This window comes from Bubalus bubalis, chromosome 4 (assembly GCF_019923935.1).
Source record: "Bubalus bubalis isolate 160015118507 breed Murrah chromosome 4, NDDB_SH_1, whole genome shotgun sequence".
Classification (NCBI taxonomy): Eukaryota; Metazoa; Chordata; class Mammalia; order Artiodactyla; family Bovidae; genus Bubalus; species Bubalus bubalis.
In genome coordinates, this window is record NC_059160.1 from 50045190 (window position 1) to 50066355 (window position 21166).

At 44.2% G+C, this 21166-nt stretch overlaps 2 protein-coding genes and 2 long non-coding RNA genes across 18 annotated transcripts in view; 1 reads left to right on the plus strand and 3 right to left on the minus strand.

Annotated features, from left to right (window-relative positions):
* RIC8B (RIC8 guanine nucleotide exchange factor B) overlaps positions 1 to 5495 on the minus strand; it is an 86891-nt gene extending 81396 nt beyond the window's left edge. For all 11 annotated transcript variants that reach the window (XM_045165392.1, XM_045165389.1, XM_045165390.1 and 8 more), the window contains exon 1: positions 4985 to 5495. In XM_045165392.1, coding sequence (XP_045021327.1) covers positions 4985 to 5068 — 84 coding nt within the window. In that variant the 5' untranslated portion in view covers positions 5069 to 5495. The remainder of the gene's footprint in view (positions 1 to 4984) is intronic.
* The window catches only part of LOC123333231, a 34581-nt gene continuing 18402 nt past the window's right edge, over positions 4988 to 21166 (plus strand). Inside the window, exon 1 of the long non-coding RNA XR_006550446.2 lies at positions 4988 to 5124. This is a non-coding gene — a long non-coding RNA (uncharacterized LOC123333231). The remainder of the gene's footprint in view (positions 5125 to 21166) is intronic.
* On the minus strand, positions 10365 to 16597 carry LOC112584527. Its single transcript, XR_003108774.3, has 4 exons — positions 15581 to 16597; positions 12100 to 12226; positions 11600 to 11727; positions 10365 to 10546 (listed from the first exon to the last, which is right to left on the minus strand). It is a non-coding gene; the product is annotated as an uncharacterized LOC112584527 (long non-coding RNA).
* The window catches only part of RFX4 (regulatory factor X4), a 171016-nt gene continuing 168310 nt past the window's right edge, over positions 18461 to 21166 (minus strand). For all 5 annotated transcript variants that reach the window (XM_044941397.2, XM_006069578.4, XM_044941398.2 and 2 more), the window contains one exon: positions 18461 to 19052. In XM_044941397.2, coding sequence (XP_044797332.2) covers positions 18780 to 19052 — 273 coding nt within the window. In that variant the 3' untranslated portion in view covers positions 18461 to 18779. The remainder of the gene's footprint in view (positions 19053 to 21166) is intronic.

The window sequence follows — 21166 nt, forward strand, 5'->3', positions numbered from 1 at the left end:
ATGAACCCAAAGAGTCAGAACTCAACCTCAAAGTGTAAAACAAAATGTCCTCTTACATGGTCCAGGATGTTTACACACCCTGTTCAAATGTGGAGGCTGTATTTCTACAACTGTCTCCAAATTAGGTCCCTATCAATTGGATTCTTATGGCAACCCACTCCAGTACTCTTGCCTGGGAAATCCCATGGACGGAGGAGCCTGGTGGGCTACAGTCCATGGGGTCGCAAGGAGTTGGACACAACTGAGAGACTTCACTTTCACTTTTCACTTTCATGCACTGAAGAAGGAAATGGCAACCCACTCCATATTCTTGCCTGGAGAATCCCAGGAATGGGAGCCTGGTGGGCTGCCGTCTATGGGGTCGCACAGAGTCGGACACGACTGAAGCGACTTAGCAGCAGCAGCAGCAGCAGCAGCAGAATATAAACACACCTCACTACTATCAGTGCTGTTTTCCTCTCTTATGAGGACTCATCTCAGAGACCTACCTACCTGTCTGTATCTTAAGTAACTTTTACCTTTCATTTGGCCATAAACTTGTCATACTTACATAATGGAATTCTGTTGGAGCTTGCCAAGGGGTAATCATATGCCCAGGTGGTCTCTATGGCCGCAAACCATCTCTCTAGTCATCATCATAGTTGATGATGATGCTACACCAGTTTCTTCTCCTATTAATTCAGAGTATTGGACCCAATGATCTTTGAGGTTCCTTCTAGTCCAAATATCCTGGATTCAAGGAACTAAGATACTTTTATGCACCTCAAGGCCCCAGATCACTGTTTGTTGTTGATAATCATAATGAGGGCTACCAGTATCTCTATTAAATCTGTTAAAAGAACAAAATACATGGCACTCAATACATTGTAACATATGAATTGAGAGGAGAGGAAAAGGGGAACCACTCTTCCTATTTTTAAAAAATACTTTCCTACACTGAGTCAACTTGCATTATGCCCTTGAGAAACAGGCAAATTTCCTTTTAAAAGGGATAGATAGATCTTCCTTCTCCCCAAGATGACAACATCAGTGAATAAAAGAAGGTAGCTTGAAAATCAGAATCTCCTTAACACAGTAGAAATTAGATGTTACCTGGAGCCAGATAGGTAAATGTTGCTCTAAACATGGTACAAAGTATTTTGCCAGCCATTAATAAGTGCCATGGGTCAAGGAAAAAGAAAAACTGAAGTATATTCTCTATTTTTTTTTTTAATCAGACTATGTCAACTCCATGCCACAGGGTTAATCTCTGACTTTTTCTGTTTAGAACTAATTGCTATGGGTTTTTCTTCAGTGCCAGGCAGTGTTCTGATTTATACATATAACTTGTTTAATCCTGACAACAATGTATGATGCAGGTACTATTATTATCCATGTTTGGCAGATGAGTGAACTGAGGGACAGTAAAGTTAAGTACCTTGTTCTATACCACATGGATGGTAAACTCGGGATCAGAATTCAGGCAATTTGGCTCTAGAACCTGTGCTCTTGCCACAGGACCTCTTGAGAACCTTGATCATTAGGGAATGCCTCCTAGATGCCTTGCACAGTATTTGGCATTATACATCAATTAATTTAGACCTCAGAATAACTTAGGTGATGGAACCTAAGTTACAGATAAGGTACATATCTGTACATAGGTACATATCTGTTACCTATGTTACAGATAAGGAAACTGAGACTCAGGCTTAAAATAACTTATCCATAGTCATGAAGCTAATAAATGGTAGATTTGAAGCAAGATTTATCTGATTCCAAATTCAACCTTCTTTCCACAATACTTGAGCTTCCTTTTGAGAACAACAAACTAATCATTCTCTCTCTATTCATTTCCCTTCTTGGTTAGACTCTTTAATGCCTCATAATCACTTCATTCTAAACATTTCTCATCCACTTTTCCAGATAAAGAAAACAAGGCACACAGTAGACCCAGGCACATTTTTAGAATTTCAGATTCCATTTCCCAGAGAGTGGGACAATTAATTTGACCTCCTCATTCTTATTGCCAGACCACTGCAATCATACTTGCCCTGCTTCTTCATCTGCCTCTAAAGTTTCTTCCCTTGAGGGGCAAAGCCCCACTGCCAACATGAAACGCAGCTATTTTCTTTGTTCTCTGGATCTACTGTAATCAGCATTAAACATGAAAACTCTTTTCTGAAGGAGTTGGTCGACCCAGTTCACATCAAGCCACAGCATTCTCAAGGCTGGCCCCCAGAATGCCACCCCAAAACTATACACATTGGTCATTACAACTTTAAAACCATTCCCAATGTGAAAGTTCAGAACTTAAGCTCTGATAGCACTTGGAGTAGTGCTATCAGTACTTGGCCAGGAGTAGTAAATGAAACTAACCTGGAGGTAGATCAAGGAAAGGAAGAGATAAACTAGAGGAAGCAAATCTGGAGTTCTAACTACTTTAGTCGTGAAGAGAAGGAGGAATATTGAAGGAGGTGATAAGATCCAGGTAGAGGTTTTTTCCTCCTTCCTTCCCACAGAAGAAAGTTTCTATTTATTGCTGGATACCTGGGATATAATAAGTGCTAAATAAACACTAGGTGATTCAACACAACAGCCAAGTTTTCTGTTGCATTTTGTTCTTTTGAAAATCTGTTTGTAGCTGCCTCAAGTCGTTTTTGGAAAGCAATTAGAAATCAAGTTGCATGAATATACCGTCAGGCCTCCATATCTGCAGGTTCCACATCCATGAATTCAGTCAACCATGGATCAAAAGTATTTGAAGGAAAAAAAACAAAACAAAACTGGAGAAAGTTCCAAAAAGCAAAAGTTGAATTAATGGGCAACTAGCTACATAGTATTTACATTGTATTTACAATTATTTACATAGCATTTACATTGTATTATTAGCAATCCAGAGATGATTCAAAGTATAAGCGAGGATGTGTATAGGTTATTCCCAAGTGGTGCTAGTGGTAAAGAATCTGCCTGCCAATGCAGGAGACACAAGAGACGCAGGTTTGATCCCTGGGTCAGGAAGATCCTCTGGAGTAAGAAATGGCAACCTACTTCAGTGTTCTTGCCTGGAAAGTTCCATGGGCAGAGAAGCCTGGTGGGCTACAGTCCTTGGGGCTGCAACAAGTTGGACATGACTGAGCAACTGAGCACACAAGCACACATGCCATTTTATGGGCTTCTCAGGTGGCTCAGTGGTAAAGAATCTGCATGCCAATGTAGAAGATGCGGGTTCAATCCCCGTTTCGGGAACATCCCCTGGAGAAGAAAATGGCACCCCACCCCAGTATTTGTGCCTGGAAAATCCCATGGACAGAAGAGCCTGGTGGGCTATAGTCCATGGGGTCCATGGGGTCACATGGGGTCACAAAAGAGTTGGACATGACTTAGCAACTAAGCAACAACAACATGCCGTTTTATATAAGGGACTTGAACATCCATGAATTTTGGTATCCACGAGGGAGGAAAAGGGTCCAGGAACAAATCCCCAGCAGATACCACGGGACAACCATAATCTCCAAATATGTACACCTGTGCATTAAATTAATTTCTCCTAAGTTAAGCAGATATGCAACAATAAAGCATATCAGAGACTGAAGAAGCTAAGATATGAATATAACTGAATCCATGCAGCCACCCAAAGAAAACAGCATAGTACTGTAAAAGAGCAATCAGAAAACCTAGATTCAAATCTCAGCCCCATCTCTCAATGACTGTGTGGACTCGGGGCAACAACATTCTAAATTTTCTCATTTGTGAAACAAGGAATATCATCACTTTCCTCACAGGATTGTTGAGAAGATCAAACGGGAGTGAAGTTGCCTGATTTTTGGATATTTTCCACATAGGGCAGAAATGGCATACTGGCAGTTCCATAATGCAAAGCATAGGTTAGTGCAGTGGTGGGCACATAGCAAACACAGGAGAAATTATGAATGGAAGCAAAGGAAAGGAAGGAATATGTTATATCTAGGATGTGACATGGTGCTGGGTGTGTTCTCACAGAAGTCAGTCATTTCTATTAAGTAGTCTTCTAAATGGAAGAATAAAGGTGTGGTATGTCACCTTTAGAAGTCAGCTTGTACAATTCCTGGAAGGAAAAGTAATGGAGAGCTAACGGTTCTTGAAGAGACATTCAGAGAAGTGACTGTGATATAAAAGAAAATACCTTTTTAGTGTAGAGTTGTAAAGTGGAAAGAATAATGAATGGTTTGAAGACCTAGGTTGGAATCCCAGCTCATAAGTATGACCTTGGGCAAGTTACTTAACCGATCTAGAATCTCAATTGCAAAACGCAGATAAAACCTCACTGGACGGCTGTCAAGATTAAATAAGATAAAGGATGGGAAAGCTGATAATGCGATACAAATAACAGGTATTATTAGGAGTTAGTCTCCTCCCAGTAGGTCCATGACCTTGGCGTGATTTCAGTTCCTCGTGCCTCGGTTTTCTCATCTAGAAAATGGGACGGATGATACTATCTACTCTACAAATATTCTGAGAATCAAGTTAGACCATATATGAAACATCATGCCTTGAAAACTGTACAGTGCTGTACGTCTATAAAGAACTGCCATCGTGGCCGCTACGTCTTAGGCATGTCAAAGGCCGTGTTTATGCAAAGAAACACGTATTTTTATGCTATGCAGGTGAGGAAGCCTCGCGTGCATTTCTGCATCCAAGAGTGGGGCACAGGGCACAGACGGACATTCACCGATTCCGGGGGTGTGACTTGCACGCTTGGGAAGAGGACCGTGGGACAAGCTGCTGGGCCGGAATCAGAGTGGTGGGAGCCAGGGTGGGGGCAGGGGGGATACAGGATGCACGGATGGAAAAGGCTGGGGGCACAAACACGCATGCCCAAGCCGGAAACGTTTCGGGGGAGAGCAATGCGCATCCCCGGCGTGAGGGGGGTGGGGGGGGAGAGCCTTGGGAGGGATGCGATATGCAAGCCCGGGGGGGGGGCGGCCCAAGGGTGCTATACCGAACGCCCGGGGCCAGGGCTCTTTACCTTATCGCTGTAATCCCTCAGGACCCGCTCGATAGCCCCCGCCTCGCCGGCCCGGACGATGTAGAGGGCGCGCTCCTCATCCATGGCCGCAGGTGCGGGGGAGCCGCGGCCGCTCTGCGCGCCCAAGCCGCTGCCTCCAGGTAAACGCCTCGCGCCCCCGCTCGCTCGCTTCTTCCCAGCTTCCTTCCTTCCCTCCTTCCCTCCCTCCCTCTGCCTCCAGCCCGCCAGCCTCCGCCCGGGCAGGCCCGACGTCACCGCCCCTCAACTTTCACCCCGCGACGTCACCGGTCCCCCAGCAACCGGCGCCTAGCCGCCACCTCTGACAAGGCCCACTACGCGGTAGAGGCCTGGCGGACGGCCTGACGTTGGGGGTCAGGCCCGAGACCCTGCTTGCTCCCCTGACTCTCCCTCCCTCGGAGAAGAGTCCAGCCTTTTAAGTGGGCTTTCACAGACAGAGCTGTTCTTCTCTCCTGACCCTCCTCTATGAATCATTCTCCTCAGCTGACGAGAGCGACCCGGCTCTTCCCCGCCCCTCTAAGAGCAACCAGCTAAATGGACTACAATTCCCTTCGTGCGACGGGGTCATTCCACTCTTCCATCTAATCTACTGGAGTATCTGAGATCTGCCGAATGGCATGTTGGGACTCGTAGTCATCCAGCGGGAAAGACTTCCCGCCAACGGCATGCTGGGAACTGTGGTCCTGCAAAGGCCGGAAACGGGAGTCCAGCGGCCGCCTGAGGCCAGCGGCCCGGAGACCGTTAGGGGGAGGGTCCAAACGTCGGCTCTGCCTCCTTTTTGTTCCTTACCGAGCTGACTGTCCTGCTCCAGCCCTGGCTGGTCGGACTGGTTGACAGCCGCGGAAACTGGCACCCCTTGGTGGGAACTGTCATGCACCGTTTTAATTCCCTCTTTTCTCGTTTAGCGGTTTCGGTCTCTTTGAAATTCTTTCCTTCCTTCCTTGTTTGCGGTCATGCTATGTATTCAGCTACAATAATGTGGGAAATGGTAGACAGCTCTCGGATAAAAGGGGACTCGGCGGGGTTTTTTGCCTTCATAATAATAATAATAGCCGCCGTGTATCGCGTGTTAGGGACTCAAGACTCAGTGTTAGGTGATTTCTCACGGCACTGAGATTTTTGTGGAACCATAGGAATCCAAATAGATTAAGTAATTTGTCCAAAGTCACATAGCCAGTAAGTAGGGAATTCGATATTTGTATCTACGTCTTTCCCCAAAGGCAGGTCCTCTACGACCGCTAGTAAATGTTGTAATATGGATATACTAGTAATGGTAATGATGATGATGATGGAATCTCACATTTGCTAAGTGTTTGCTACATGCAGACAGACATTCTGTCACATACTTTACCTATGTTATCTCAGTTTCTCACAAACCAAGTCAACAGATATTAGAGAATCTGTGCTGTGCCAGACACTGTTCAATACAGTACAGGACAGTTCAGTGTGTCTACAGTGGACCCAAAATGAAGTCCCTACTATTATGGAGCTTCCATTTTAGTCGTTAACCTTATGCTCAGTTGCTTCAGTCATATCCTACTCCTGGTGACCCTATGAACTGCAGCCCACCAGGCTTCTCGGTCCATGAGATATCCCAGGAAATGATACTGGAGTGAGGTGCCATGCCCTTCTCCAGGGGAGCTACCCCACCCAGGGATCAAACCCACATCTCCTGCCTCTCCTGCATTGCAGGCAAATTCTTTACTGCTGAGCCACTGGGGAAGCCCTAAGCTTGTGAGGGAGGTACTATTCTTAAGGTGAGGAATCTGAGTCTTGAAGAGGTTAATAGGTTAATTTACTGAGATGGCAGAATTTGAAAATTGAATTTGAACTCGAATCCTATCTATGCTCTTTCTACACTCCCAAACTATTTGCTAGAGTGTGGATGAATTCTAAAAGTAACTTTCAGTTTTCCATTCCAAGACCTTTACCAGAATCATCTTCCATGCCAGCCCTGCTTACCTCTCCCTCTTGAGCTGTGCTGAAGAATTAGAAGGGGCAAAAATTTATTCATCTAATAATTATTGAGTTTCTTCTATGTGTCAGATGTTGTGCTAGGATCTGAGAACTTAGAAATAAGAAGTATGGAATCTGAGCTCATGGAGCTTTTGGTCTTTCGGTGGATCGTACATTTCATGCAGCAAACCTTTATTGAGCATATCTGTTGAGCCAGATATTGGGGTAAGTGCTGTGTCCATAATAAAGTCAGATTTTGGTCTGTCTCTTTAAAATGTATCTTCTTAGGCCACGGTTTAGTAAACTATATTCCTCATTTAATAGTAATATCTTGCAGTTATCTTTAATTGTTTACAAAGCATTCTACTGTACACCATCTCAGTGGATCATTGAGCGAGGTATTCCCATTTACATATAGGAAATCAGGCTCGGATTAGTTAAATAACACCAACTGAGACTCAAACCGAGAACTGTAACATAAAATATTTGGTTGCCTACTCTCTGTCCAGTACTGTACTACATGGTTTTTGGGTAACCATATATTTATTTTTGGAGCAACGGCTCCTGGATAGGATACTAGCTAGCATAAAGTATCTGAGTAGAGACATTTATTTTAAAGAGGGTCTTATACACATGTGTTTGAAATGTCTGTTTACCAGAAATAGGCTTATGTTTTTAGGCTTCAACCCTCTACTTCTAAAAAGAGATTTTAAAAATGTGAAACCACATGAATTAATGGCTTGGGAAATTGCACTTTAGTAATTTTAATTAAGCACTAATATTCTGATTTTATAAATCAAAAGGATCTTTGACTCTAATTCAAGTCATCCTTTGACCACTGACTAGACTCTGGTCCCAGAAAAATTAAGTGACTTGTCCAAAGTCAATAGTTAAAAGCAGACTCTGGGACTAGAGCCTAGACTAGCTAAATTCTGGATCACTACATCACTTTACCTCCCTGAATATTTAGTTATGTGATACTTTCAGTGACTAGAGTTTCTAGTTCAGCAGTAACTCCAGTTCCTGTTGATTCTTGCCTGGCTTGGTGCCAAGGAATTGGGATTTAGAGTCTGGGTAATCAAAGCAACAAATATTTATTCACAAGTCACTGCTCTAAGATATAATAATATAATTCTGTATTTATGTTTGGATAGTGCTGTACTGTTCTCAAAATATCTCCACATAGATCATCTGACTTAATCCTTGTAATAGCTGGAAAATGCAAGGTCAGTAGGACAGGCACTATCTTCCTTTTTATAAAGAAAAGGGAAGTTCAGTGTATGGATTAGCTTGCTCGTGAGCAATAAGTGCTCATAAGTGGTATAGTTAAGGGCTAGAAATGCTCTGGGCTCTGATAGCATAAAATGCTACGACCGTATGGGTCAGGGCCAATGAAAAACCCTGCAAATAGATACTAGTCATTTATTTTGGACTTTGATATATCCTGTGCTGGCATTTCCTCTGCCATAACAATGGACTGGTTGGAATGTGCCAAATTAAAGGTCTTATAGAAGTACCTGGTGGTAACAGCTTTTAGAATCCAAGTCTTTCACATGTAATATTTTTTATACATTTTCTTTAGAAGAAATTTAAAAACTAAACAGCTTGGCCTACTCACTACAGCTCCACAATTGGACTTCAGAGAATTTCACTAATTCGAGATACAAAGTGTCACTCAACAACCACCACGCCACCATGTGAGGCTACTCTCTCAATGTCATCTGGTGTCCTCAACTGTAAAATAAAGGAACTGATCCAGATAGAGTCTTGGTTCTCTCTCAGTTCTAACATTCTATGATCTAAGGACAACAAAAGCATATTTGAACATGCTCATTCTTTAGACAAATTTATTAGTGAGAGTGAGGTTTTACATATAAATATGTGCAAATCAAATTACAATATGATGTATGAAAATCATGGCTTGGGCATACCTGCAAGGATTCTGATTTAGTTGATCTGTGGTGAGGCCTGGGTACTGGTAGTTTTAAAAGCTTCCTGGTTGATAATCACTGGACCAGTATTCTGATATAATATCAACCACTAAACGAATATAATTTTTTTGTAGACTATCAGCCTTATAAGCATGTGACTCATTAATTAGTCTTTGAGAAATCAGAAAAATCTGGGAGGTTAAAAGTTACCTTAAATTCATTTTCTATTAAGAATGAAGTTTCTTTTTTGTAGCAAAGTTATTTGACATGGTTTGTACCTTTAACAAATAATCTGGGGCTCACTGGAGCATAGCATTGTCTTCAGTCAGTTCAGTCATTCAGTCGTGTCTGACTCTTTGCAGTCCCATGGACTGTAGCATGCCAGGCTTTCCTGTCTATCACCAACTCTCAGAGCTTACTCAAACTCATGTCCAATGAGTCAGTGATGCTATCCAATCATCTCATCCTCTGTTGTCCCCTTCTCCCATGTTGAATCTTTCCCAGCATTGGGGTCTTTTCCAATGACTCAGTTATTCACATCAGGTGGCCAAAGTATTGGAGTTTCAGCTTCAGCATCAGTCCTTCCAATGAATACTCAGGACTGATTTCCTTTAGGATGGACTGGTTGGATCTCCTTGGAGTCCAAGGGACTCTCAAGAGTCTTCTCCAACACCACATTTCAAAAGCATCAATTCTTCGGCGCTCAGCCTTCTTCACAGTCCAACTCTCACATCCGTACATGACCACTGGAAAAACCATATCCTTGACTAGACGGACCTTTGTTGGCAAAGTAATGTCTCTGCTTTTGAATATGCTATCTAGGTTGGTCATAACTTTCCTTCCAAGGAGTAAGCGTCTTTTAATTTCATGGCTGCAGTCACCATCTGCAGTGATTTTGGAGCCCAAGAAAATAAAGTCTGTCACTGTTTCTACTGTTTCCCCATCTACTTGCCATGAAGTGGTAAGAACGGATGCCATGATCTTAGTTTTCTTAATGTTGAGTTTTAAGCCAACTTTTTCACTCTCCTCTTCCACTTTCATCAAGAGACTCTCTAGTTCTTCTTTGCTTTCTGTCATAAGGGTGGTGGTATTTGCATATCTGAGGTGATTGCTAATTCTCCCAGCAATCGAGTCCAGCTTGTGCTTCATCCAGCCCGGCATTTTGCATAACGTACTCTGCATATAAGTTAAATAAGCAGGGTGACAGTATACAGTCTTGACGTACTCCTTCCGATTTGTAACCAGTCTGTTGTTCCTTGTCCAGTTCTAACTGTTGCTTCTTGAGCTGCATACAGATTTCTCAGGAGGCAGGTCAGGTGGTCTGGTATTCCCATATCTTTAAGACTTTTCCACAGTTTGTTGTGAAAAACCACAGTCACAGGAAACTAACCAAACTGATCACATGGACCACAGCTTTTTCTAACTCAATGAAACTATGAGCCATGCCATGTAGGGCCACCCAAGACAGATGGGTCACGGTGGAGAGATCTGACAAAATGTGGTCCACTGGAGAAAGGAATGGCAAACCACTTCAGTATTCTTGCCTTGAGAACCCCAGAATGGTATGAAAAGCATAAAAAATAAAAACAAGTAGAATCAATTGATCCTGTTCTTTGGGAATATAAGAAGCATCCAGGCAGTTGGCAGATCTTTGCTACTGTTAGGAAGGAACAAATTGAATGTAAATATTATGCCAATAAAAGCAAGATAAACATTTATGGGAAGAAGAATAATCAGAGAAGCCTTCTTGGAGAACTATATAGAGAATACTACAAAGAGCTTAGAGGGCTAGCAGATAGGGGGAAATGCCAAGAGAGAAGTTCGAGAGGCCAGAACTAAAGAAACACTTATTGAGAAATGAAAACCAACTTAGCTGAATTTGAAAGCAAGGGAGATTTAGAGGTCAGTTGGTCAAGTGGGATAAGGAAAAATTAAATCTGGGAGACGTCATTATCACTGATGACTCTATATAACCATCCAATCCAGTTTCAGCTTACAACATGTTCCATTCCTGAAAACTACCTCACAATACCATATAACATAAATAGAACTGGGAGACAGGAAAAGGTCTGTTGCTGACTGGTGTCAAACCCTTGTGTGTGTTATTTTAATTTCTCTGGATCTTATTTATAAAATTAGAGTTTAATTAGGTGACTTCAGAGGTTTCTTTTTAAACTCTTAGAAATTTATGATTACTTGATGCAGCCTTTCAGTACCTGTATGAGATTCCTCTGTAATATTCCTCTGCAGTATTCTAATTGCTAAAATTGAGCCCATGCTGTTAGTCCTTGGCAAATGTACCTGTAGTTGTTTAATACTGGTTGACTGTCCACAGTGGGGCTCTCAAATTAAGCACACGAAATGGGCTCTGCCCTTTAGGAGTTTTTATTTATCCAAGAGCTGGAATGTGGGTCAGACCTATTTGCATCTCGCTGGCTTGGACTCCCATCCAAACACCTCTTGGGAAAACCCAGCACTTTGGGTGGCAGTGCTGTAATGTGGCGAAAGAGCTGGACTGGGAATTGGAAAACCTGGTGTTCAGTCCCAATTCACCGCGTGAGTCTCAGAAGCCCATCATTTGTCAAATTCCTTAAAACCATTCTGGCAACCAGTTTTTTGTATCTCAGAGGAAAACTTGAAAGCCCAAAGATTCTACTTGCCTCCTTTGAGCATTGATTTTCTCAACTGTGACGAACATGATAATACGTACTTTGCAGGATGTCATAAGGGTTAAAGGAGATGACTGTCCGAGCGGCCAGCACAGCAGTCCTGGCATGGAGTAGCCACTCAGATGTTAGCGGAACTGGAATGAAAAATGCAGCCTCCCTCACAGTGATGCTGGAAGATGTGGGGATAAAGGTCATGTTATTACTATTGGTGAACAAATGCTTGAGTTTTTGTCGTTGTTGATGTTTTTAACAACAGAAAAGTAATTTTAGCATACCACTTTGATCTTTAAACCTTGAAGTTAATGTTTTTAACACTGACATGCTTTGACAAAAGAGTTTGGGGACAGTGACTGTCCTTTGTGTGTGTATGTAAATAAGGAGGCTAAAACATTACACACACATGTGCACACACACACTCTATACCAATGTCTTTGTAATTAAGTTTTTCAGAGTCACATATCAGAGGAAATACATTCTCACAACCTTTCTTCCCGCCACTTCCTTTTTAACTCTTAATGCAGTAAAGCATTAATTTACTTACCAACATTTGATTAAACTCTTAAGTTTCAACCCTAGGAGGAGGTGGCAGTGGACAAAGGATTATTGTCATTCATCATCACCACTTTTTAGTCTTCCCCTCCAGTTGCCTATGAAGGATTAGCATTTCCCTGAAAGGAGGAGGACAGAATAAATTGCATCTCCCGCCAAAGAACTGCCAGCTCCTTTCAGCTGGGGGCACATACCGGGAGCTTTTCCCATATTAGTCAGCTTTATCTCAACTTTTGGGCACTGCCTACATCTGACTTTCATGGGTTTCAGGGTCAGTCCAAACAGAATTGTAGGGTTGTTGAGGTCAGAGGCCACTGCTGTCAAAGGGTAGTGACCTGAACAGCAAGAGGTAGCCAGCACCCCTCCTCCACCCCCTCCAATGACTTCATTCTAGTGAATGCTTGGCTCATTGCATCTCCCCTGCAGAGCTTTTTTTTTGACCTAGTAATAAAAATCCTCCTGTGCCCTGCTTTTTTTTTTTTTTTTTTTACATTATTATTGATTTTCTTTTGTTCCTGTTTCTCTGTAGAATGACCAAGTCTTGATTCTTGATAATGTATTGGTTTGTATGTACCCTGGGAAGCGACGGAGGGAAGCTGGTGTCTGCTGTGAACTTACAGTGAGTGGATGCCACCTTGGGTGTGGGAGAAAGAGCTGGTGCAGCTTAGAAGCTGCCTTCATTGAACACACACAAATTTCCCAGAACTTCTGAAACTCTCTTCAACCCCAGCAGGTTCTCTTACCATGGTCAAGGTTGATTTATAAACTGCAAAGCCACTTAGAGAGGAATGGGGGCGGGATGGCGTGGAAACAAAAGTAGGAAGGAGGAAGGAGGCAGGGTGTTGTAGCAGAGAAAACAGTCTGGAATGGAACAGTGCAGTTTGTACATCCTGACTCTGGACACTAAACCGGTCATAGCCTCTGTCTCTCCACCTGTAAACAGAAATGACTACACCACTGACATCTCAAGGAGGTTATAAAAAGTGGGAAAGGTGCTTCTGATGGGGCTGGCATGTTGCAGACCCCCCAGGAACAGGAACCTCTAGAGCTGGTTCAGGAATGGACCATGCGTTGCTCAGTGTGAGGAGAAGGAAGTTTGTCTCCTCATTTAAAACTTGGCCTGCTGTTGTAATTACATTTCAGTCCTTAGGAAGACATTTGGCAGGTTCTTGTTTCCACGAGGTGTAGCACAGGCTGGGACGTTTTGGATACTGTCTCTGGTCAGGGCACCGTTTGGTAGTTCTTGGAGAATTCACTCTTAGAAACTTCTCTCAGTGGCTTTCCCATCTATCAGGAGACTGTTATAATTATCAAGGATCAGCACTGCAGCTGTTCTGAAGCTGATTCTCTCACCCCTGCTGTCACGGTCAGACCTTATTATTTTTCATAATAGTTCTTAAAACAACTGGTTTTAGCTCTGGAGGCATTTATGATGACAAAGGGAGGAATAAAACTGGGGAGCCCTATTTCTCCACCCACCCTCTCTCTTCACCCACACTCCTTTCCTAGCAACAGCTCTTTTCTCAACTCTTGAGCCTACATCTTCCGTTCCACCTACACCAGTAGCAGCAAAATATGGGGGAGAGAGGGCTGGCGGGGCGGGGGGAGTCGAGATGCAGGAGGAGGGATGGAGGAAGAGCTTCAGGGAGGAGGCTGATGAAGCACAAAAGGTTCTGACCTCCTTGGAAGAAGAGGAAACCACAAGGGCTGGCTTAGTTTGGGAGGCTGCCAAGGAACCGAAGCAGAGAAGGTCCAGGTTAGGAGGGCAGGCGGCAGAGTGGTAGGGAGGTGGGCTGGGCTGAAGGACAAACAAAACAGTGCTGTCAGGGAGAGGTTTGTCAGCTGGGGGAAACTATAAACAGTGTGGATGATTGGTGTCTGCCACTCTGAACAGACCGGAATCTTATAAAAAGGAAACTCGGGGTACCTATTCAGGGGAGAGCAGTCCCTGGATCTTAGAACTTCAAGGTGGCAAAGTTCATGTTTCTCAACCTGGGCTGCATATTAGAATCATCTGGAGAGCTTAAAAGATTTCCCCATCACATTCCAGGTCAGTTATTGACTGTGGGTGAATCCTACACATCCCTATTTTTACGGAGTTGATAGAGTAATGCTAATGGGCAGCTAGAACTCAGAACAGATGATGTCTAATCCTACTTAGAGTAGGAATGCCCCTTCTACATCATCTCTGGTGGAACCAAGATTTAATCTCGGTTCTACCTCACTTTGAAGCCAGTGAGGACATCCCTCTATTTTTCCCTTAAGCTTCTGACAATAATGATGATTTGCATACTTCAGGCCCTTGACCAAGTCTGAACTCTGAGTTTCAGGAGCTCTACAGCTGCCCCACCCCCACACTCTTTCCCATGTGATAAAGGGAGTGTTTAGCCCTTTCCTAGGATTTAATTTTTTTCAATCTTTCCATTCTGCCTTTAAGAGGTATGAAAAGCTGGGACAAATAGCCTGTTCGTTTTTGCTCTTTCCTTCTCCAGATTCACGTCATTTTGATTGATGTCACGTTAAAGCAAATAGGACAGATCTGCAGGATGGGGGAGATAGCAGGAGACTACTGCCCCAGTGGAGTCGTGAGAGTGGGATCAGATACAAGGAAGGGGTGTTGCCTGGTGATGGTGGTGTAGGGATATGGGCTCAGCTCGTGGATGTGAACCTCAGGCCATTTCTTTAGCACCAGCTGGTGGAGCCATCGCCTTCTCTCTCGTGGCTGCCTCCCTGAATCACTTCCCAGCTGCCAGTCTGTTCTTTGTTTTCCCTAAGCTGTCCACCCTCCTCACCCAGATCTGCCCGCCCTGGTCCATCAGCACACAGACTGTAATTCAGGATGTCATAATCATAGAGCAGGCCTGCTCAAGGCCCAGAGTGGGGAGGTGACCCCTCCAAGGTCACCTTTCCATGATTTCAGGCCCTCTCTCCAGTGAGGTTGGGTTTATTTGATGATGCACATTTTTGATTGGTCTGTAACCAGGCTGTGGTCTCCGAGGGGCCACAGCTCCCCTTTCTTCCCAGACCTGGGCTATGCTAGAGGCCTGACAAGGGCTCAGCAGGATGGATGCCTGGACTCCACAGGCCTGCGACGTGGGTGAGCCATCCTGGCTGCCGTTCATGACTTCAGCTAGTTTCAAGCTGGCAGAGTCCTTTTCAGAGAGTGTCCTGAAGAGGGGAGGGTCCCTTTATTGCCAAGACTCCTCTGTTCTTCCTCTGACAAGTGGCTGGCCTCACTCCAGTGGCCGACCTTGCCCATTGCCATCATGGTGACTGGCTAGGAACCGTCAAGAGGGAGAGAAGGTGCAGCTGAGTCATGAACTCACAGCAGTTGTTATCTTTTCTTACTCATATCCCTCTCTGTTCTGAAGTGGAAGCTTTAGAACAATTGGGGACACAGGCAGTCCACTCATCTCCCAAGAGATGGGTACCTTGTGGTCTGGAGAGAAACGCCCAGGGGCCACTTGCCTCACCTGAAGCTGCCTTCCTCCTGCAGTGCTGATGACTCTCTTGGTTCCTGGCTGTGCTGCGAACACATTTTTTCCTCTGCAAAGTTCTTGGAGTAATCACTGTATTTTCCAGGATTCAGGCCCTTGTTGGTTGTGACTATTTTTGCCTAAATATCTATGCGTTTAAAGAGCTTGTGGTTATTACTTGTGTACATGGGTGTCGTTTATTTCAATATTATGTACTGCTCCTACCTGGCCAGAGAATTTGGCAACTGCTTAATTTTTTGTGCTTAGTAGGTCAAAAGTCAGACTTGCTACACCCATTCATTTCTGGAGCATGAGCTTTGGATTGTAAAGAGAGCAATAGGTCTGGTTATTCTCAGGCTTATTTTCAGTGACTAAATATGAAATTTCATCCTTCCTCTCCCTTATTTTCCTCATATAAAGCCAACTTATGGACCTTGGCTGAAAGATCAAACTAATTACCATCAGAGAGTGAAATCCAACATCTGCTTTCTTTTGGTAGAACAACACAGCTAATTTTTTTAAAGGGGATACTATATAAAATGTATAATTTTAATCCCCAAAGCAGTTTCAGGTGTACGTATGTTATGTAATAGCAAGTAAGAGCCTGGCTTTAAAAATAAACCTTTTAAAATGCAAATTGAGTTGTCGAATTCTCATGCCTTTTAGTTAAAATAGTCAGTACTGCCATTTCTGGAAATCTATGGATCTGAATTTCTCATAGATCCTAGACTCTAACATTTGGGTAAAACATTTAATAATTTTGCCTTACTTTCCAGCCCTAGAATCAAACTGCAGTTCTGGAAAAAAAAATCTGTTGATATTTATTAACTATTTAATAATATTAGTGTCCTGTTTCAGAAGTTTATTAGCATTTAAACCACTGTGCTCAAAATATCTTTACACCTGCTGCTAAGTCGCTTCAGTCATGTCCGACTCTGTGCGACCCCATAGACGGCAGCCCACCAGGCTCTACCATCCTTGGGATTCTCCAGGCAAGAACACTGGAGTGGGTTGCCATTTCCTTCTCCAATGCAGGAAAGCGAAAAGTGAAAGGGAAGTCGCTCAGTCGTGTCCGACTCTTTGCGACTCCATGGACTGCAGCCCACCAGGCTCCTCCATCCATGGGATTTTCCAGGCAAGAGTGCTGGAGTGGGATGCCATTGCCTTCTCCAATCTTTACACCTAGCGATCATTAAAGCATAATGAACTGAGTGTCAGGGGACCTCCTAATGATTCTGGCATTGAAGAATAATATCCTTTGTAAGAGCTGAAAGGCTCTGCCCTTTGCTGACACTGCTGCTGCTGCTAAGTCACTTCAGTCGTGTCCGACTCTGTGCGACCCCATAGATGGCAGCCCACCAGGCTCCCCTGTCCCTGGGATTCTCCAGACAAGAACACTAGAGTGGGTTGCCATTTCCTTCTCCAATGCATGAAAGTGAAAAGTGAAAGTGAAGTCGCTCAGTCGTGTCCGACTCGTAGCGACCGCATAGACTGCAGCCTACCAGGCTCCTCCGTCCATGGGATTTTCCAGGCAAGAGTACTGGAGTGGGGTGCCATTGCCTTCTCTGTTGCTGACACTAGCCATTAGGAAAACTTCAGGTCAATCCTTGTATGTAGGACTGGTTCTTACAATCAGGTTGTAGGTGCTAAATCATTTTTTAAGGACTGCATGTGTGGCCTATCCACATTTTAATAATGACAAGATCACAAGGAACTCGATAAGCACAACCATAGAAGACCATTTATTTTTGTTTTGCCTACTTACATCCTAGGTATTTAGAATGTCATATATATTACACACACACACAAAAACACATATGCGCACACACACATACAGAGGTCGTATCAAACACAAAATGAACAAAAAGAAAGCTGGTCATTCCAATACTTTTTATTTGAGTGTGAAACCATTCATATCTTGCACAACTGTACAGATAAAACTATTTCCATTTTAGCTGTAGACATGATTATCACACTGAGTGGTGTGATCAAAGATTTTATTTACAGAACAATTGCTAAAACATCCGATGTCATATTTCCACTTATTTCTTACCCATAGGGTAATAGGTCCACCATAATTTCTTGGTGTTTTATATAATACAGAAAGAAAACCTATGTTAATCTCTAACAAACCTCACAAATTGCTACAAATCTGACAGAAAAATGCCTATGAAAAAATTTTCCAAAAGTACAATACATTTTTTTTTATTTCCACACATACACAGTATAGTATAGGCTCAAAGGCACAGCTTTGAATTTTTTCTATCAAAGTGTCGGAAATTATTACAGTCTTATGAAGGAACCGTGAAAGTCATCTTCACACTTGGTGCTTGGTAAGTTAAAAGTTTGGTCCGTTCAGGTTCACAAAGTTAATACAGCAGAGCTGCGTGTGATACTCAATGCCATAAGTCCGCATTCTCACAGAACTTTAGAAAACCCTCTTCTGCCTTTTGCTGACACTAGCCATTGTGCAAACTTAAGACAAATACTTGTGTGTAGAAGAACCGGTCCCCTACAAACCTCAGTCTACTTAAGGCATACGGAACAGGCCTCTTCCTTCCCTCTCAACAGTGCTTATGTTCCAAGACCAGGCAGGGACGGTGACAGCGTGGGTGTAACAGGGACTCTAGGGTTTCTGGGCACCTCCATTTAGCCCTGGTGCTCCAGGAAGCAGTGCTGACACCACCAGCAAGTTGGGATGTTTAAGACACTTCTGAGGGCTGTTCATCGTACAGTAAGATGACAGCCAGATGGAAAGGTGAATACTCTTGGTCAGTTATGTGCCCATCCAAGAGTGCCAACCAGATTCTGTCTCTAGTATCCATCCTTCAAGACTAAAGAGTTTTTGTCAACAGGAAAATAAGTGGTTTACTGGGAGTGGTTGAGAAGTCATGGAACAGAGGGAAATGTCACGGGTCGGCCTGCCCGAGATAGTGCTCTGTACAAACAGTCAAGTCTGGCTTGGATACGGGAACCCAATCTCACTGACTCTTAGTGAGCCCTGTTTCAGAACTAAAGTTTATTCATCCGGCACTGAATCCCAGCCTCATGTTCATTAGGAAAGTGGATGCCTAGGAATAGTCCAGGAGTTACAATGTAGAGAGATAAAGTCTTCTGGGGGTGGGTGGGTGATGGGTTTATTATTATTATTATTATTATTATTATTAATATTAAATATGGATTCCTATGAAAGCAGTCACTTAGCCCATCCTGTGGAGGCCTCTCCATTGATGTAAGCAAAGCCAGGAAAGTGTTGCATGTGCTCGTACTCAGAATTCCTGCGCGTGGTCAGGGGTGTGTACATGTCACTAGAGTTTCCATACCTCGTGGAATGCACAGACGGGCTTGTGTAGCACGTGTTGGCTGTGGGCACCTCTGGCCATCGGGGGGTGACTGGGGTAGGATGCAGTCTGGGAGTACTGCTCATCAGACAAGGTTCCATCCGGGAAGTGGGGCTATTAAAAGGGTACTAGTTGAGGGGAAAGAAATTCCACAAAGTTAAAATTAGCTTGAAGTTGCACGTACACAGTATCAGTCATGTTCACAGTTTACGTTAAATTCTTAAGACTCTGTTAATGAAAGTTGGTGGGAAGTCATCAGTGAGATTCTGCAAGACTGACTCTTGGTCTAGGAAGCATCCAGCAGGAGAAGAGCAAAACATTTCATAGCCAGAGCTGGGCTGATATTTATTCAACCTGTCATACAGACTTTGTGCTCTTCATCTGCAATGTTTGGGGAAGTCAAACCCCAAAGAACGAATAACCCCACTGGGAATACAGGAGAAAGAGAGAGAGAGAGAGAGTGAGTGCATGTGTACCTGAGTCACAGTATGTCCAAATAGACATGGATGGATGGATGGGTTTGAACTGTATCATTTTATCATTTATGGAGTTGTGATAGGTCCCACTCCATCAACCCAAGAGAACAATACTGCCAAGAAAAACACAACGACTTCATTAAAAATAGCATTTTGCAATTGAATCCACTTATGAACTGCAGCCTAAAAGCAGGTTTTTGAAGAGGAAGCAAGTCAACAGTGTCGAAGGTTATTATTAGTGCCTATCATTTAGAGAACATCTTTTTTAGGTTCACATTCACTGGAGTCCTAGAAGATAGGATGGTGAGTTATTGGCCTTGGTAAGAACCTGGAAGGAGTCGAGATAAGCCCCTGGGAGTGGAGGAAGGTGCTTATGTACAGGTCAGGAAAAAAGGTGTTAATAGCTACCAGACGAGGGCAAAAAAACACATTTCTAGAAAGAATCAGAAATAAGAGGAGTGCCCCAAAGAGCTGCTTCGTTTACATTCTTTTCAGTTTCCAAGACAGCTATGCAAACGAGCTGCTTTTTGTAGATCAGAGGGGCGGAAGGGGAGGAGTTCTGGGCTCCCTTTGCTAGAGCTCTGCGTTTGCAGGCTGGTCGACACAAAGATTTCCTTGCTGTGCTAAGGGCCACGCCAACATGAACAGGAGCCAGTCAGCCAGGATGGCAAGGGCAGCAAGTAGGGAGAAAGTCTGCCTGCGAATGTGTGAAGTCTTCTGTTCTCCCATCTGTCTTCCCTGACAGTTGGAGAGTGGAGCCCCAAGGGATTAGGTGGGAGGCTGCCTCCTGTGAGGGAGACAGACAGACTGAAGCCTAGACAAGCCAGGAGAAGGGGTTATGACAGCAACGGCTGCCCTCTGTTGTTGAGGGGGCCAAGTGAACTGTTCTCTGCCTTTTGAGTGGGAGCCTGAGGGGCAGTGGAGGAAGGCTGTTAGGCCCAAAGCAAGCGAAGAGAACCAGCTGTTCACAGGTCAAGAAGGAGGGCTCCAAGGTCCAGTAGTGAGGGCTTGGTCTTCCACAGGAGAGACAGCTTGCCTTACACAGTCAGAAGAACAGGTAGGAAAAGAGTGAGAAGGGCGGAGGTGGTATCTGGAGCTCAGGGGAGAGGAGGCACCCAGGGCTGTTGCCAAGGAGACCACGGGAGCCTCCGGAGGCTTTCATACTCCCCATTGTGGCTCTGTGTGTAAGTGTGTGTGTGTGGGGGGGGCAGCCCCTCTGAACCCCAAAGAGACCATGATAAGACTGGGTCCTGACCAAGATAATGAGCCCCCAGGTATTAAACAAGTAATAGTAAAGCATATTATTACAAAATGGTCTTTAATTTTTCCCAAAAGTTTGCTCCCCGCTCCCAATAGCCTCTCTAGTAAACTCCTTGGATACATGTCCCCTCCCTAGCACAGAGACCTCCTCTCTGGCCCTCAGGCGTGCCAGGCTGGTTCCCATCTCAGAGTATTTGGTCCCACCTGTTCCCTTCACCTGGAGCACGTCTCTCCCACACCTCCCTCCAAGCCCCTTCCCTGCTTGCCCTTTCATCATTCTTCAAGTCTCAGCTCAAATGTCACCGCCTCAAAGAGACTTTTCTGGACATCTTGTCTCTCCAAGCTAGTGCCCCACCTTCACCTCTCGGGGCAGGATCTTAGCATCCTGCTTGTCAGGTATCTCTTCCCACTGGCTTGTATTCCTAAGCTCCTGGTGAGGCGGTGTCATCTTCCCCACGGTGTTCCCAACATCTGGAATGATGCCTGGTACCTAGCAGGTGCCGCAT